The 15,485-nt window shown below is 45.2% G+C and overlaps 1 protein-coding gene across 8 annotated transcripts in view; it reads right to left on the bottom strand.

Moving 5' to 3' along the window:
- The window catches only part of ACSM5 (acyl-CoA synthetase medium chain family member 5), a 28,176-nt gene that overhangs the window by 3,099 nt on the left and 9,592 nt on the right, over positions 1-15,485 (bottom strand). For 4 of the 8 annotated variants that reach the window (XR_013760691.1, XM_079120880.1, XM_079120879.1 and 1 more), the window contains 10 exons: positions 15,076-15,286; positions 12,890-13,097; positions 11,307-11,450; positions 8,556-8,709; positions 6,422-6,501; positions 4,744-4,867; positions 3,551-3,631; positions 3,348-3,449; positions 232-359; positions 50-149 (listed from right to left, as the gene is read on the bottom strand). Coding sequence is in view for 5 of the 8 variants with exons in the window: in XM_079120880.1 (XP_078977006.1) it covers positions 50-149; positions 232-359; positions 3,348-3,449; positions 3,551-3,631; positions 4,744-4,867; positions 6,422-6,501; positions 8,556-8,709; positions 11,307-11,450; positions 12,890-13,097; positions 15,076-15,286 (1,332 nt within the window). In the remaining 3 variants the exon portion in view is untranslated. Of the gene's footprint in view, positions 1-49; positions 150-231; positions 360-3,347; positions 3,450-3,550; positions 3,632-4,743; positions 4,872-6,421; positions 6,502-8,555; positions 8,710-11,306; positions 11,451-12,889; positions 13,098-15,075; positions 15,287-15,485 lie in introns of those variants that run through there. The other 4 variants (XR_013760692.1, XM_079120881.1, XM_079120882.1 and 1 more) reach the window with 2 other exon arrangements.

Below are 15,485 nucleotides of genomic sequence, written 5' to 3'. Positions count from 1 at the left end.
TGTTCATAGGTACAGAAACAGGAGGCCCTGTCCTCGGCGGGCCTGTTACCTCCCCCCGGATGGGGTCTGGGCTGCTGACCACAGCAGACTCGAGCACAGCCGGGTGTTCGGCCAGGGCGCTCTCTACTTCCACGGGTCCAATTCGGTAGCTGGAAAAGGAAAAGAAACTTCAAGAGGCTTCCCTTCACCCCGGAAACCTCAAAGGAAGGAGGAAAGAGTAGACAGGCTGACCTCGAAGAGTTGATCACATCGTCGCTTCTTCCCATGAACCAAAAGTAGCCGTCCTTGTCCATGTGGGCTCGGTCCCCTGTGATGTAGAAGTCACCTCGTTCTGAGGCAGCCGTCTTCTCGGGATTGTCCTGAAAGACAAAGAAAGTTCACGAAGGCCTTGCTTTTCTTCCTTCCTTCCTTGCTTCCTTCCTCTCTCTCTCTCTCTCTCTCCCCCTTTCTTTCTCTCTCACAGTGGCAAAGGTCAGCGACTGCCTGAGAAGCCCCAAGCTTGACAGTCCTGAAAGGGAGTCCAGCACTGCCCAAGCCCCTGCTGGCCCAAACTCCCCCTGGAGCAGGTGGCTGCCGGCCTGTAAATTTGTGGGGCTCCCCTCTTTTAATTGGAAGGAAGCTACCAGGAAAAGATCCGGGTGGGCCACCGTTGCCATCTTTAGAAGGGTGCTAGGGGTCACAGTTGAATGCAGGAACAGGCTTAAAAGAGCACACTGGGGGCAGGAGGTAGAAAGTGGGAGTTTGGGGGAAGAAAAATCCACAGGGGAGAGGCAAGGGCCCAGGAAGGAAAAGATGCCAAACTGTGATTCTCAAAGTCTTAAGGAAAAAGCTACTGCTTGGCAATGAAAAGACACAAATTACTAATAAACAATATAAGTGCCTGGCCAACATGTTATGTTGAGCATAAAAAGCTAGGGGTGCAAGAGTGAGTGTTTCATGATTCCACTGTATATAAAGTTCTTTTTTTAATGACAGAATTATTAGATAATGACAAGAAATAATTTACCAATAGCCAGCAGTCTGGGTAGGGAGGATCAATGGCAAAGGGGCACAGGGGGATCTTAGGGGTGACCACAATGTTCCACATCTTGACTCTGGTGGTGGTGACTCTGGTGTATGTATTTGTCAAAAGTCACTGACCTGCCTACTTAACATGAGCGCATTTTATTGCAGATAAATTATACCTTCTTTCAGAAAACACATTTTGAGAAAAAAAGCAAAAAGATAATCTATCAATGCCTAAAAATAACACAAACGGTAAGATATGCACTCAGAAAACCTAAAAATCTACAGAATATCAAAGAAGATCTACACAAACGGAAAGACAGAAGGCATTAACAGAGATGTTGGTGCTCTCTGAGTTGATTTATAGATTCAGTGCAACTCCAATCAAAATGCTAACACACATTTTCCTGGAACGTGGCAAGGCAATGAGAGTGTATGTGAACAAGCGAAGGGCAAAGAATAGGCAAGATACTTCTCAAGAGGTTGAGTAAGAAGAAGAAACTGTCTACTAGGTGTGAAGACCTCCACCTTCGTCTGTTATAAACAACTCTGGAGTGGCCATCCCCACTGTCAGTTCCTATTCCTTATCTTAGACAAAAAATTGACATAGGCATATTAAGCTGACGTGGGATTTTAACTGCCTGGTAATGGCCAACATGAATTTGAAATGTGCCTGTTTATTGTGGGGGAAGGCTGTGCCTAACTTGTCCATCCTGCTGACTTTCCCTCAGTCACAGAGCAACTTCAGTCTGACATTTTCTACTCATTTTCATCTATGCCGTAATTCTCATGAACAGATTTAATATGTTTCTCTTAATGATGTAGAAAGAAAATTAATTCCTGGTACTGGTGATGGAAAGAAAAAAACTTGCAGAAAGTGGAGGTTCTCGTCCTGCAAATGACTTAAAAAATTACTTTAGTACTCTCTCAAGGGAGTAATCACAGACCCAGAGAGGATGTGTCATGTGAACTCCAGGGGTGCCACTGTATACCTAGAGACGTGGACACTCAACAAACAATGAATAATTTTTCCAAGAATGTTAATTCACTGCTTACAAAAATATTAGAAGTCTATTAGAATTTTCACCTTATTCCTGCTTAGCACGATTACTAGCTTTATAGGTAAGTTTCTCTGATTTTAAATGAAATAAAGCAAAAGAGTGTTTCTCTTGTAGTGACATGAAAACCCTAAAAGACAACATTACAGAAACAAATGGTCTGATTTTTATCTGCTTCTTACAATACTGCTGATTGAGAGCTGAGTCTATACACAAGATGGAATTTCTATAAATCAGTTGTTATGGTCTGGGAAGGTGGCATCCGCCAAAAGTCTCATGTGTGACACGGTACAAGAATGTTCAGAGGTGAAATGATTGACTTATGAGCTTTAACCTAAGAAGTGGATTAATGCACTGTAGGCAGCTCCAGTGTGGCTGGAGGAAGTAGGTCACTGGGGGCAGGACTTTAGGGTTTATATCTTGTCCCTGATGAGTGGCGCTCTCTCTCTGCTTCCTGGCCGCCACCTGAGCTGCTTTCCTCTGCCATTCCTTCCGCCATGATGTTCTGCCTCTCTTCAGACCCAGAGCTATGGAGCTGGCCAACCACGGACTGAACCACTGAAACCATGAGCCAAAATAAGCTTTTCCTCCTCTAAGATTTTCTTGTGCTTTAGTCACAGTGATGAAAAGCGGACTAAAATAGCAGTGGTTCTTAATCTGGGTTACACGTTTGAATCACCTGGGGAGCCGATCCACACCATTCAAAATTTCGATTTACTTGGTCTGAGGTGCGACACAAGTATCAGTAATAGTCGAATCTTCCCAGGTTTTTCTTATGCACAGCCAGGTTTGAGAGTTTAATGGCAAAGAGGCTGGGAGAAAAAAAATCCATCGTAATGCCAACCAAGGTGGGTATGAAGAAAAGTTAGCTCCTGGTTTATTTCAGAAACTTGAACTGAAATCCTGGGGCGTAAGGCCTGACCAGCTAGTCAAAAGGAGAACCCCGAAAACTCAGCTCTGACACCGAATTTCAGTTTCAGCTTTGGTAAGTCCTTGCCCTCCCCTGAACTTGGATTTTCTCATCCCTAAAATCATGAGGGCACTCGCATGCCACTTTCAAACACAACCACACTTAAACCCCACGACCTGTGTGTGCGAGCAACATGACACTAGAGAGGTCACTTCTCTGTACAGCTTTCCCTCTCAGCAACAGGATCTTGCTGACAAGAGTACCAACCTGCCTCCTATGATTATTCCAAGGGTTAAACATATACTTATAAAATGTGCCGCGCAAGGCTTAACGCACGGTCATTGCTAAGAGAGTGGCCCATCCCCGTCTCTTACCAGGTAGCAATTGAAGAAACAGAAGGGCCTCGTGGGTCTGACCCGCACGGCAATGTTCCCCTCTTCTCCGGGAGGCAGGGCCACACCCTGGTCGTCCACAATCTGGTGGAGGGATCACGGGGTGGTTGGTGTCTCAGCTCCCGCACAGCCAGGCCGCCCGGCTGGGGTCCCGCGCCTGGCCAGCCCTGGCACCGGCTGCCTACCTGCACGTCGTAGGGCGGGGAGGCCTTCCCCATGGACCCGGACTTGATGGTGGAGCCTTTCAGATTGGCACAGATCACAACCTGGAGAGAAAGCAGGACCGATAAGGAGCCTCATCCTCTTAGCTTCTTTCCTGATCTGAGCTCTTCTCTCACCTGCCGACTACTTCTCCCTCCCTTTCTCACCTTCTGCTCTTTCTCTTCTCTCTCCTCTCCCTTCTCTTCTTTCCTCTCTGTTCCTTTCTCCTTCTGTTATGGTTTGGATAGGTGGCGTCCACCCCCAGACTCCTGCGCTAACGCAGGAATCTTCGGAGGCGAGATGACTGGCTCATGGGAGCCGGGAACCTAGTTTGAATGGACTGACTGGGTGGTGACTGTGGGCAGGGGGGCGTGGCCAGCGGAGGAGGGTCACTGGGGATGGGTCTTCCCTGTGACCCTTCCTCCATTCCCTCTCTTTGCTTCCTGGCTGCCACGAATGGAGCAGCCCTTCCACCATGATGGTCTGCCTGACCTTGGGTCCAGAGCAATGGATCTGGCCATCCATGGACTAAACCTCTGTCACCATGAGCCCAGATAAACCTTGCCTCCTCTTGGTTGTTCTTGTGGGTGTTTTGGTCACAGAGTTGCAAAGCTGACGACCACACCTTCCTCCCTTCCTCGCTCCCGTCCTCTTTTCTTCCTTCCTCCCTTCTCTTTCCTTTTCTTCCTTTCCCTTCTCTTCCCCTTCCTTCCTTCTTTCTCTCTTCTTTCCACAGTGACACCCATGTAAGCAGCTCTTTCATGGACACTTACACATCAAGAACTTAACATATAACTAAGCTGAAAGACCCCACCTCTCCCCACATCTCTGCCCAGAGGATTACAGAGGATGCTTCTTAGGATTTGGGGCTCTCCCCACAACACGTGCGGCTGTTCTCCTGGAGACAAATGGACTCTTGGCAAGGAGAGCCAGTTTACTGGTCATGGAGTAATTGTGAAGTTTCTTTTAAACCAAAAGGAAGAGAAGCTGATGGAGATTTGTTATCAGTGTTTCCCCCCTGAGGACAGGGCAGTCCTGACAGGTATCAGAGAAAGGACAGACAGAAAGGCAGGAGGTGTGGGGATGTCGCTCTTGGCCAGCAGGAGGTGCTGTGGAGCCAGCGGTCCTGTCTACTGAGCTGAGGGCTCGCCTGGTGGAGACCCCGGACAGCACTCACTGTTTCCGACTGCCCGTAGCCTTCATGAAGCTCCAGGCCCGTCTGGCACTTCCACTTCTGCCTCACATCAGGGTTGAGGGCCTCGCCCCCACACACACAGTGTCTCAGGCTGTGGAACCGGTACCTTTCTCAAGTGGGAAGACAAAGTGGCCTGAGTCAGGGCCCCCCACACCTGCTAGGCCCTTGCACAGGTCCACACCCCTAAAGCACTAGGGAGTAAACTTCCCTGCTTTACAGTCTTCCCCAAGGACCCCACCCTCTGGCTTTCCAGGTATGTTTCTCAGGGACAGATCATTTTTTAAAAAATTCATTCTTAACTAAGTTTGGAAATAAAAGCTCACAACTTGCTGATTTTGGTATAACATGGATGAGTTTCAGGTAAATGGGCCAAAATAATTTAGCAAGAAACAAACAGATGGATAATAAACTGATCGAGAGAACGATTGGATTGAAAAAGATAAAACAGTTAAAATTGAAAAGATAAAAAAGTGACCCTCCGAGAATTCCCCAAATTCTCATGAGTAGTTCAAAAATTTCTAAAGATGTTAAGTAAATTTGAAAGCAACCTCTCAGCTCAGCAAATTATCTGAAATGTTTTTAAAAATCAGTGATTGCAAATATACTTTTAATCCTTTTTCCCCTTTTGGATCCAATTGGATGGATTGAGTTACTTAGTATTACTAAGCACCAAGTACTGAGTACTTAGAATCATCACAGTGTTTCGTGGTTAGTACCATTCAACCAAATTCCTTTTGAATGAACTGATCAGAGACTGTTTTCAGCTAAAATCGTAATGTGGTGCTGGACACAACAGATGGATAAATGGGATGAATTCTTACATTGTAGAAGAATTCACTTTGAGAATCTTGTAAGATCTCCCTCTTTAGGCGTTTCATGGCCAGAGTGTGATAAGGGAAAATAAGGGGTAGGGGAAGGCAGCTCCCCACAATTGGGAGAGGATAGAAGAGCAAGACAGATTAGAGTTGGTATGTTACTGAGGGGTGAGGGAATTCTCCAGTACCCCAGAAGCTTTCTCTGCCTGCCAGTTGACATTGCTTTGGATTCACCCAGAATGAGAGTCGTCCAGTATTTCGTTACCTTCTCTTGAGTGCCCAATGGCAGGTCTCTAAAGAATGGCTGACGTGGGTCTGTCTGGGGCTGGGAGCTGGAGGACCCACTATGGTGGGCTTGTTGTTAGTCCTGCCAGACCTATGAGCACATTCCATTGGTGGCAAATAATAACTCAATTTTTCTACACTCACCGAAAAAAACCAGATACACAGCTGAGGGAATAGTCTGTGGTGGGAAGAAAGCCAATGTCAAGGGTTAAAATTTCAGACTGCCTTAAATCTACTGAGTTCCATTTGCATATACATTCCTGGGGTCCAGAAAATCATCTTTGAATAGTGTCTACAAGGGATGTGGGTGTGTATTCTTGTGTGTGTGTGTGTGTGTGTGTGTGTGTGTGTATGTGTGTTCGAGAGAGAGAGAGAGAGAGACAGAGAGACAGAGACAGACAGAGAGACAGAGAGAGACAGGAGACAAATAGGCATTACAGATAGAGGCAGAAAAAGAGACACAGAGACAAAAGGAGAGACAGAGACAGAATTGGAATGAGATGGCGGGGTTACATATATTCATTCTTTGACCCTCAAAGCATCAAATCGATAGGCTGTACCTTGTCAGATCCTCTTGCACAAGCAGCCGGAAGATGGTTGGGACACAGCAGAGGGTGGTTATTGGGAACCTGGAGAGAGTCTAAACAAAAACAACAGGTGCAAGATCTTAGAATCCTTGGGGTGGAAGTTCATAGAGATGGAATTGGAGAACTGGGTCTTCATGTTCTCATTATTGAAGAGAGAAATAGAAAACTATGTGTTGTGCCCAGCCTCCAGCCTCCAGCCTCCAAGATAACCTCTAATGACCTCCACCTCCTGGTACTTACTTGTGCCTTTGTGGGGACCCTTCCTACACTGCACCAAGATTGGTTTGTGGGACCAACAGAATTCTGTTGAGGTGAAAAATATCACTTTTGAGATTAGGTTACATGAAGCTGATGGCCTCTGTCTTAAATACTCTCACTCTTTCTGCCTCTCTTGGATTACTCACTCTGGAAGAAGCAAGGCACCATGTTGTGAGTGCACTCCAGCTGTGCCTGTGGATGAGTGAGGAACTGAAGCCTCTGACCCACAGCCAGGGGGGACCTGAACTCTGTTCAAAATTGCAAGTTGGTTTTTGAGCAGATTCTCTAGCCTTGAGATGACTGCAATCCTATCTCACATCTTTAAAAAAAAAATTATTACTGAGGCAAAATACACACAATAGACGATTTCCTCATTTTCAATGTACAGTTCAATGGCACTGAGTATTTTCACACTGTTGAGCAACCGTGGCCACAACCTATCTTTTTATCTTATCAAACTGAAACTCTGTACCCATTACACAATAACTTCCCATTACCCTCTGCCCCAGCTCCTGGTTGTCACCATCCTACATTCAGTTGCCATGAATCTGATTACTCTGAGGACCTCATGTTTGTACAATCACAGAGTATTTGTTTTATGCCTGAATTCTTTCACTTAGCATAATGTCCTCAAGGCTCATCCATCTTGCATCATCTCAGAATTTCCCTCTTTTTAAAAGCTGAATAATATTCATACATATTCTTTACTCATTGATCTGTTGAGGGATATTGAGTTGCTTCTCCCTTTTAGCTACTGTAAATAACGCTGCTGAGAGCACCGTGATACCTGATTGACATCTTGACTAAGCCTCAGGAGAGATCCTGCTCCAGAACCACCTAGTTAAGCTACTTCCAGATTCTTGACCATTAGAAACTGTGAGAGAATGAACGTTTCTGTTTTAAGCTGATAAGTTTTGGGTTGATTTACTGTAGAGCAAAAGATAATGAATACACTATTTCAGGGCTGGAGGCAATGGAAGGAGAAGACACACATGTTGGCTGATCAAGTCCTATGGAAGTAATGACGATGACGAGCTTGATTAATAACAATAACAAATGTTTGTAAAGAATGTACTATGTTCCTGGTATCATTTTATTCTCCTGACAACTCAGTATAAACATGCGATCCCTTTCTATGCCTCAGATGGGGAGGCTGAGTCTTAAGGAGGCTAGGTGAGTTTCCCAAGGCCATGCTGCTAGCTAAGAGATGTAAGATGAGAGTTCAGGTCTGACCAATGGCACAGTGTGTGCCATTAGCCACCACGTGACACAGCTTGCCTCATTGCAAAGAGTATGGGCAGATGGGTCTTCTTCTGATGATTTAAGTAATGTGATTTTAGGATGCAGAGGACAGAAGAAAGCAGCCCTGTGTCTTCACTGGGGGTATCAATTCTCCCTCCCTAAGGGAAGACCCTGAGAGGCTGGGCGAGAGGCATCAGGTCCATTGTTGGGTGAAAGATTTCCAATGAGCAGCAGGGCCAGCTGGAATTGAGAAGTAGACTTTGATTTTACCCAAGGTTTTGACTAATAACTAGGGTCTCAACAGGAGCCTAGAAAAGAAGGTGGTAGAGAGAGAGAGGTAATCCAGGTAGGAAAAAAATAGGATAAGCAAAGGTCTGGAGAGATGCTCTTCTTTCTATCTAGGGATCCAACTTGAGCATAAGCAGTGACTGAAGAGAGCCAGGTGGTCAGGAACCAGATTATGGGAGTCCTGGGAGACTTTCCAGGTAACATCAGCAGGAAGGAAGCCTCTGGTCACCAGTTGGTGCGTTTTCTCCTACAACCTTGAAATCTATATCCCACTCACCTTGTTTACACCAAAGACATAAGAGATGTTTCAGTCTCTTACATTTAGGATAACTTTGGCATCAACTCGAGGAAGTTCATGCACAAATACACAAGATCCATTAGACCAGGCAGAGAAGAGAGTCCAGGCTGCCTTCACCCAACCAGTGTCAGTGGTGTTCCAGAAGATGTCCGATTCAGTCAAAGTCATCCACTGCCTGTCAAAATAGGGAAAATCATCACCCCCAGCAATGCCTCTGACTTTAAAAAGGATTACATGACCCGGGTCACCTTATTTGGAGTCCTGATCACAGTGACTATTCACTTACGCTTGTCAAATCTGCACAAGAACCATCAAATCAACTATTATCTCAACAAGCATTTTTTGTTGAGGATCTTTTATGTACCTATGATCTAGGTTAATAGTACAGAATAAAATGATAAGTCTCATACATGAAGTTCACAGTCTAGCGGGAGCAACATGTAAGGGGACAATGAGCTCAAGACACTGTGTGATAAAGGCACTGTTTACAGCCAACATTTGTTCAGCACTTAGTCTGGATTTAATGTCAGGGATATGAAAACGATTGTTCCTACTTTAGAGAGCTTATAGGTTTAGTAAGTATAAAACATCCAGGAAGCCCCTGGAGAGCCTGTTTCAGCAGAGTGAAACACCAAGACTGCTCAATTACAGAGAACAGACATCTAACCCAGGGCAGGGGTGGAGATGGAGTCAGAGGTGTGCTTCCATGGAGGAGAGGACACTTGAATTTGACTCGTATGTAGAATTACAGAGGTGCTGCAGAGAAGAAGGAGCATCTCAGGAAGGGGAAACTGCCTGTGAAGGTGGAAGACAGGCAAGTGGCCATGTTGCGCCCTTGGATTCCGGGGCAAGTGCTCTCCTGGTCCTCCTCAATGGGGGCTCCTTCTCGGGCCCCTCTGCTGTGTCCTCCTGTCTCTCCCTTCCATGAAGCTATGCCTTGGTTCTCAGTCCTGAGAACACTTCTCTTCTCCTTGTACAATGCTCTTTGCTGATCTCATCCAGTCTCTTTCTCACCAACTTTAGACCAGTAGATCCAAATGCCTACTCAACATCTCCAGTTTAACTAGGGATACAGAGATGCATAATTCTCCTCTCAAGTTCACGATGCCAAAAATTCACTCCTGGTTTTCCTCCCACTGGGGGCTCCTTCACAATCTTCTCCTTTTCATTTATCACCATATGACTCAGGGTCTTCCTTGACTCTTCTCTCTCTCGTTCCACATTCAAACAGTCAGCACATCTGACTACGTCTGTGTTCAAAACACATCCTTGTCTCAGCTGCTCCCCTGGACGATCACCACCCTTTCCTCTTCAGGTGCCAGTCCCTTCCTTGATCCTCCCTGTCATCCTTTGCCTCTTACCATTTATTATCGACCCAACATACTGAGTGAGCCTTTAAAAAACAACAAAAGGCATATTATGTCACTCCTCCACTCCAAATAGTCAATGTTTCTCAAAAGAAGAGAGAGAAAGATTAAATATAGAAAGGCAATGTGATTGAGCAATTGTGCTTCTGAGTGTGTACCCCAAAAATTAAAAGCAAGGACTTAAACTGACACTTGCACACCAGTGTCCACAGCAACATTAATGACAACAGCTGGAATGTGGGAGTATCCTAAGGGTCTACCAACAGGTGTGCGGATCTAAAACAGGTTTCATAGACCTGCCATGGATTATCTTTCAGCCTTAAAAAGTAAGGACATTTCAACACATGTTACAAAATGGATGAAACTTCTGATGCTAAGAGAAAGGAATTAGGTTGCAAAAACCAAAGAGCAAATATTATGTAGGTACATCTACATGAAGTTCCTGGAGTAGTTAAATGCACAGAGATGGAAAGTAGAAGCCACAGCAACTCAGGGAGGCCCTAAGCAACTCGGTGAGACCCTAAATAAAATATAATAAAGGGCTGGGGATGTGGCTCAGTGGTTAAGCGCCACTGGGTTCAATCCCTGGTACTGAAAAAAAGAACAAACAAACAAAAAACAAAACAAAACAAAAACAAAAACCGAAGCAAAACCACAAACCACTCTACTGTCATGTATATCTAAAAAGAACAACAACAAGAAAGTAGAAGAGAGGCTGTTGGGAGGTAAGGGGAAGGAAATGGGCAGTTATTGCATGTGGATAGAGATTCTGTTTGGAAATATATATAAACAATTATAGATGGTGGTGATGGTTGCAAAAAGTGTGAGTCTGTGTAACAATACTGGATGGTACACTCAACATGGTGAAAATGGTAAATTTTGCTGGAAAAAAGGATGTTGAATGCTTTCATTATAAATAAATGGGGCTGGGGGTATAGTTCAGTTGGTAGAGTGCTTACCTCGTAAGCATGAGACCCTGGGTTCAATCCCCAGCACCGCAAAATAAATAAAGAAAGAAATAAAATATAAGTAAATAAATAAAAAATAAATAAATGACAGGCTTCTGAGGATATGGACAGGTTTACCGTGTCCAGAATGTTCCACAACACATTCGTTGATGGAAACCTCACATGGTACTCCATAAATAGGTCCCATTTGAGGTAAAGGCTAAAATTATTTTTTTAAATGGTGAATATTAGATTATGCATATTTTGCCACAACTTGAACATAAAACGCTCCCACTGGGTTTTGCGCTACTCAGAATAAAGCCCACAGTCTCCAGGGCCCTACCTGATTGGCGCTCCCATGGCCTCGACCCTCGGTTCCTGCCACCTCCCTTTCCCAGGCCCCTGCCCGCTTGCCCGCACTCTGCTCGAGGACCCTGTGGACAGGCTGTGCCCAGTACCTTCCACAGGCCACAAAGCCCAGTCCGTAGCTGCACTGGGAGTGCTCGACCATCTTGGGGGTCCCCGTCGTCCCACTGGTGAAGTAGATGGCCAGCGCATCTCGACTCTTGGTCTTCACGCCCTTGTGCTCTGAAGATGCGTCTCTGGAAAATGTAAAAATCCGAGGTGCGACTCCCAATAGTGAACGGTATTTTTACCATTTCAATAAATACCGTGTGGGAGCTCCTCTGAGATGCAGCCTGTACTATCTACCGCCACCTCCTCCCATGATCACCCTTTTGCAGATGAGGAAACTGAGGCTCAACATGGTGAAGTGCCTCATTCAAAGGAGCCCTCTGTTCTCCAAGCACGACCTGAAGAGTTTCTGTGTCCGTGTGCATGATTCCACACTCTTGGGCGTAACCCCATCCCACTTCAATTCCTAATGAGCTGGAGCTCTTTCTAAAGCTTCCCCCAAATCTGGGGGTTTGAATTTTGGTTAATTCCCAAAGCTTTGTGATTTAGGGAATCAGTTAACTTGTAGTCCATGGTTCTCAGCCTTGGGATCCCCAGATAACCTTTTAAAAGAAATACCATGACCTGGGCCCCATCCTGGACAAATAAAATCAGAATCTCACTTTTTTTTTTTTTTTTCCTTAAAGCTCCTCAGGTAATTCTACTGACAACTAAAATTGAGAGCCACCGATCTAGGCCAAACAAGCAATTCATCAAAATCGCATGAGCTGATTTAAAAACACATACAGATGCCATGAGCTCTGGCTCATAATGTCTGGTTAAATAGGTCCAATGTGGGACCTTTGAATCCACAGTTTAAACAGAACCCAGGAGAATCTGGTCTGCGGGATGGGCATTTGTGAATCCACAGTCCAAGTCTCTGAGGGCCCCCTTTTGGATGCTGGCCTCCAATCCGAACAGTCTCAAGTTCCCAGAGAGGTTTCCACCGAGTCCTTGCCTCTAGGCAGAGGTGACTGTAGCTCTGTCCCAGCACTTATTTAACTACTTTTTAGCATCTTGGGCAGGTCACTTCACATTTGCAAACCTTTTCCCTCACCTGTAAAGTTGGGTTACATTGCAATTCATAGGGTTCTTTTCCAGGACGAAATGAGATTATTCATTACTGTGTTCTGAGCACCAAACACAGAACTCATCACAAAATAGATATTCCCTCAATCTTTCCTTGCACAAACGAGTGTAAGTGACTGCTTAACCTAGTGCCGCGCCTAGCATACACGAAGCGTGCGATACACGGTGGTTATTTTATTTTTAGCCACCTGCTGTGTACCGAACCATTGTATAGGTTAGCTCCTATACTGAGAGCTCGAAAAACTACTGCCAAATCATAGGAAAAAAATAGGGCATAGAAAAGCTAGAGACGCATTTAGGACTGACTGAATGAGTGACCTGGAACATTTAAGATGGTCACAAGGATTATATCTCAGAGCATCCCGGCTTCCAAAGAGAACGTTGCCCTCTGATTCACTCTCTTTGTGTGCCCTTGGCAGTGCATTTGGTCTTTTGTTGGCTAAAGGGGAAATGCCTTGACTTCATGTCATCGTCCTTCCCCCAGAGAGCCGTGACTCACTGCAGGAGTTCCCTGAAGTTCATCCAGCCTGGGCGACCACTGTCGGACACCAGAAGCTTGGTCTGGAGGGACGGGCAGTCAGCACTGATGGCGTCCACCTGCGGGGCTAGGGAGTCACTGGTGATGATGGACTTGGCCCTGGATGTCTGCAGCCGGTACTTGAGGTCCTTCTCTGTCAGCTGGGAGATACCAGGAATCATGACGACACCTGACATTACACACACAGAGAGGGTGTTGGCTTAGCAGGGAAGACCCCGGTGTAGAAACCAGAAATGGGAGCAGGAAGGAGAGGATCTGGGTGCCTGAGTTGGAAGAGGTGCCAGTAAGAAATCCACTTATCAGGAAAACTATTTGGCCTTTGGTTTTTTGGAATTGGCTTATTTCACTTAGCATGATATTCTCTAATTCCTTCCATTTATCTGCAAATGCCATAATATTATTCTTCTTTATGGCTGAATGATATTCCATTGTGAATATATAGCACAGTTTCTTTATCCATTCATCTGTTGAAGGACATCTAGGTTGGTTCCACAATCTAGCTGCTACATACATTGAGCTGCTACATACATTGATGTACATGTATGATTACATGAATGGTATGAATCTACATTGTGTACCACCATAGAAACAAAATGATGTACCCCATTTGTGTACCAAAATGCAGTCTGTAAAAAATAAAAAAAAAGTTAAAAAAAAAAGAAATCCAGAAAACACTTGAGGAGCTTTGACTTGTGTGAAGAACTTTATATATCTTATTTTATTTAATTCTCATAACCTTGGGAGGTGAATGCTGTTGATACCTATTTTGTAGGTTTTTAAAAACCCTAAGTTTTAGAACTGTAGGCCTTAAATAAATTAAATGACTTGCCTAAGAGCACAGAGCTAATAGGTTGTAAAACCAAAATTGTAAAGTCAAGAAGTGGTAAATCTGGGTCTATGATCTTGATTGTATTGTTTTGCCTGAACCTAGTTCAGTGGTTTTCTGTGCCTTTCAAGTGAAATGCCACAGTGAATCCTTGTACTGGGTGTGGGTTGCTTGCAGGCACAAGGGAGAGAGAGAGATAGGGGTTTTTGGACCCTCAGATGGCTTCAACCGAAGGCACTCTCAGGTTAGCTGATTTCATCTCTTTCCAAGGGGAAGAGGAGAGGAAGCAAAAATCAGGGGTAAACTTTAACCAGGCACTTGAAAAACCTCAAGTATCTCATGATGCATGTTGCAAACATTTCCTTGAGTCCAACACTCTCATTTCACAAACGAGAGGAAACAGATTCCCCAAAGAATTGGCCACCCTGCTGTGTAGTTGAGGCCAGAAGAGAGAGGAAGGGGCCAGTGACAGGCAGCACAAGAGCCACATTAGGGTCTTTGTCCTTTGCTCTTCTTCCAAACTGCTGCAGGATTTGGACCCCAGCCCCAACACTTGGAGCTGCCCAGTGGGATTCTTCATTCTACCTCTGTGTTTTAGCTATTTCCAGCAGCAGTCTGTCCTACCTAGAGTTTTGCTTGTGGTGCTTTGGGGAACAGAGGTGACAGAAGGGTATAAGGAGAAAATCGGGTGCATCCCGTAAAGACCTCAGCTTGGGTGTCTTCTAAAGAGTTGGAGAGGATATCAGACTTGACATGGTAACACAGGATGTGGTTTTTGTTTTATGTTTTAAACAAGTCGCTATTTATTTACTCATTCATTTAGTACTGGGAATTGAATCCAGAGCCTTGTACACGCTAGGCTTACATTCCGCCACCAGGCTAAACCCACAGGCCATGCCCATTTTTAAAATTTTTGCTTGTTTTTTTCTCCAATTTTTTAAAATTGGTTCATTATAGTTGTACTCAGGAGTGGGATTTGATGTGGTTTGGGGTTATTTTATTTTATTTGGACACCAAAGAGGAGGAGGATTGTGTATCGTTGGAGGAATAGGAAATTTAGGTAACAAGAAATAATAAACCAAAGGGAAGTTTCAACCCTGCAAATCACTTGACCTGGTGACTGGCACATAGCAGGTGCTCAAAAAAAGCGTAGGGAGGGGCTCCTTGTACTTTGGCCCGTAAGGAAAGGGCCTGCTTTTATGTATTGCTTTGGGATCTTGCCCTGGGATGAATCAAGTTTGTGCTTGTTGGACAGATGAAGCTCCACGCCAGGACTCAGATAGTGTCTGCCCTCACTGGAGTCCCAGCCCTGCCCACTGACCTGTCCGCATACATGCCACACTGGCCAGCCACCACTCTGGAAGTCTTGGGAGCACCAGCATCATCCTGTCCCCGGGCAGCAGGCCGCACACACGCTCCAGAATGTTGGCTGCCTTCCTAGACTGATTTCCCAGCTCCTCAAAACTCCACTTGACCTCCGTTCCTTTACCATCCACCCACCAGAAAGCAGGATTCGGGGGCCGGTGCCCAGCCTAGACGTGGTGCAGGAAGAAGAAAAAGTAGAAGCCCTTCATTGAGAATTTTTGTTTGCTTGTTCTTTTTTTAAAAAATGAATCTTATTCTTTTTTACTATAGTTAATACATTGGGTATATTCGTAGGGCTCAAAAATCAAGATGATACTGAAAGATGCATATTGAGGTTTGTTCCCTTCCTTGGGTCTCTCTACGCTG

The sequence above is a fragment of the Sciurus vulgaris genome, assembly GCF_902686455.1.
Source record: "Sciurus vulgaris genome assembly, chromosome: 18".
NCBI lineage: Eukaryota > Metazoa > Chordata > Mammalia > Rodentia > Sciuridae > Sciurus > Sciurus vulgaris.
This window is presented reverse-complemented; position numbering and strand designations above follow the sequence as displayed.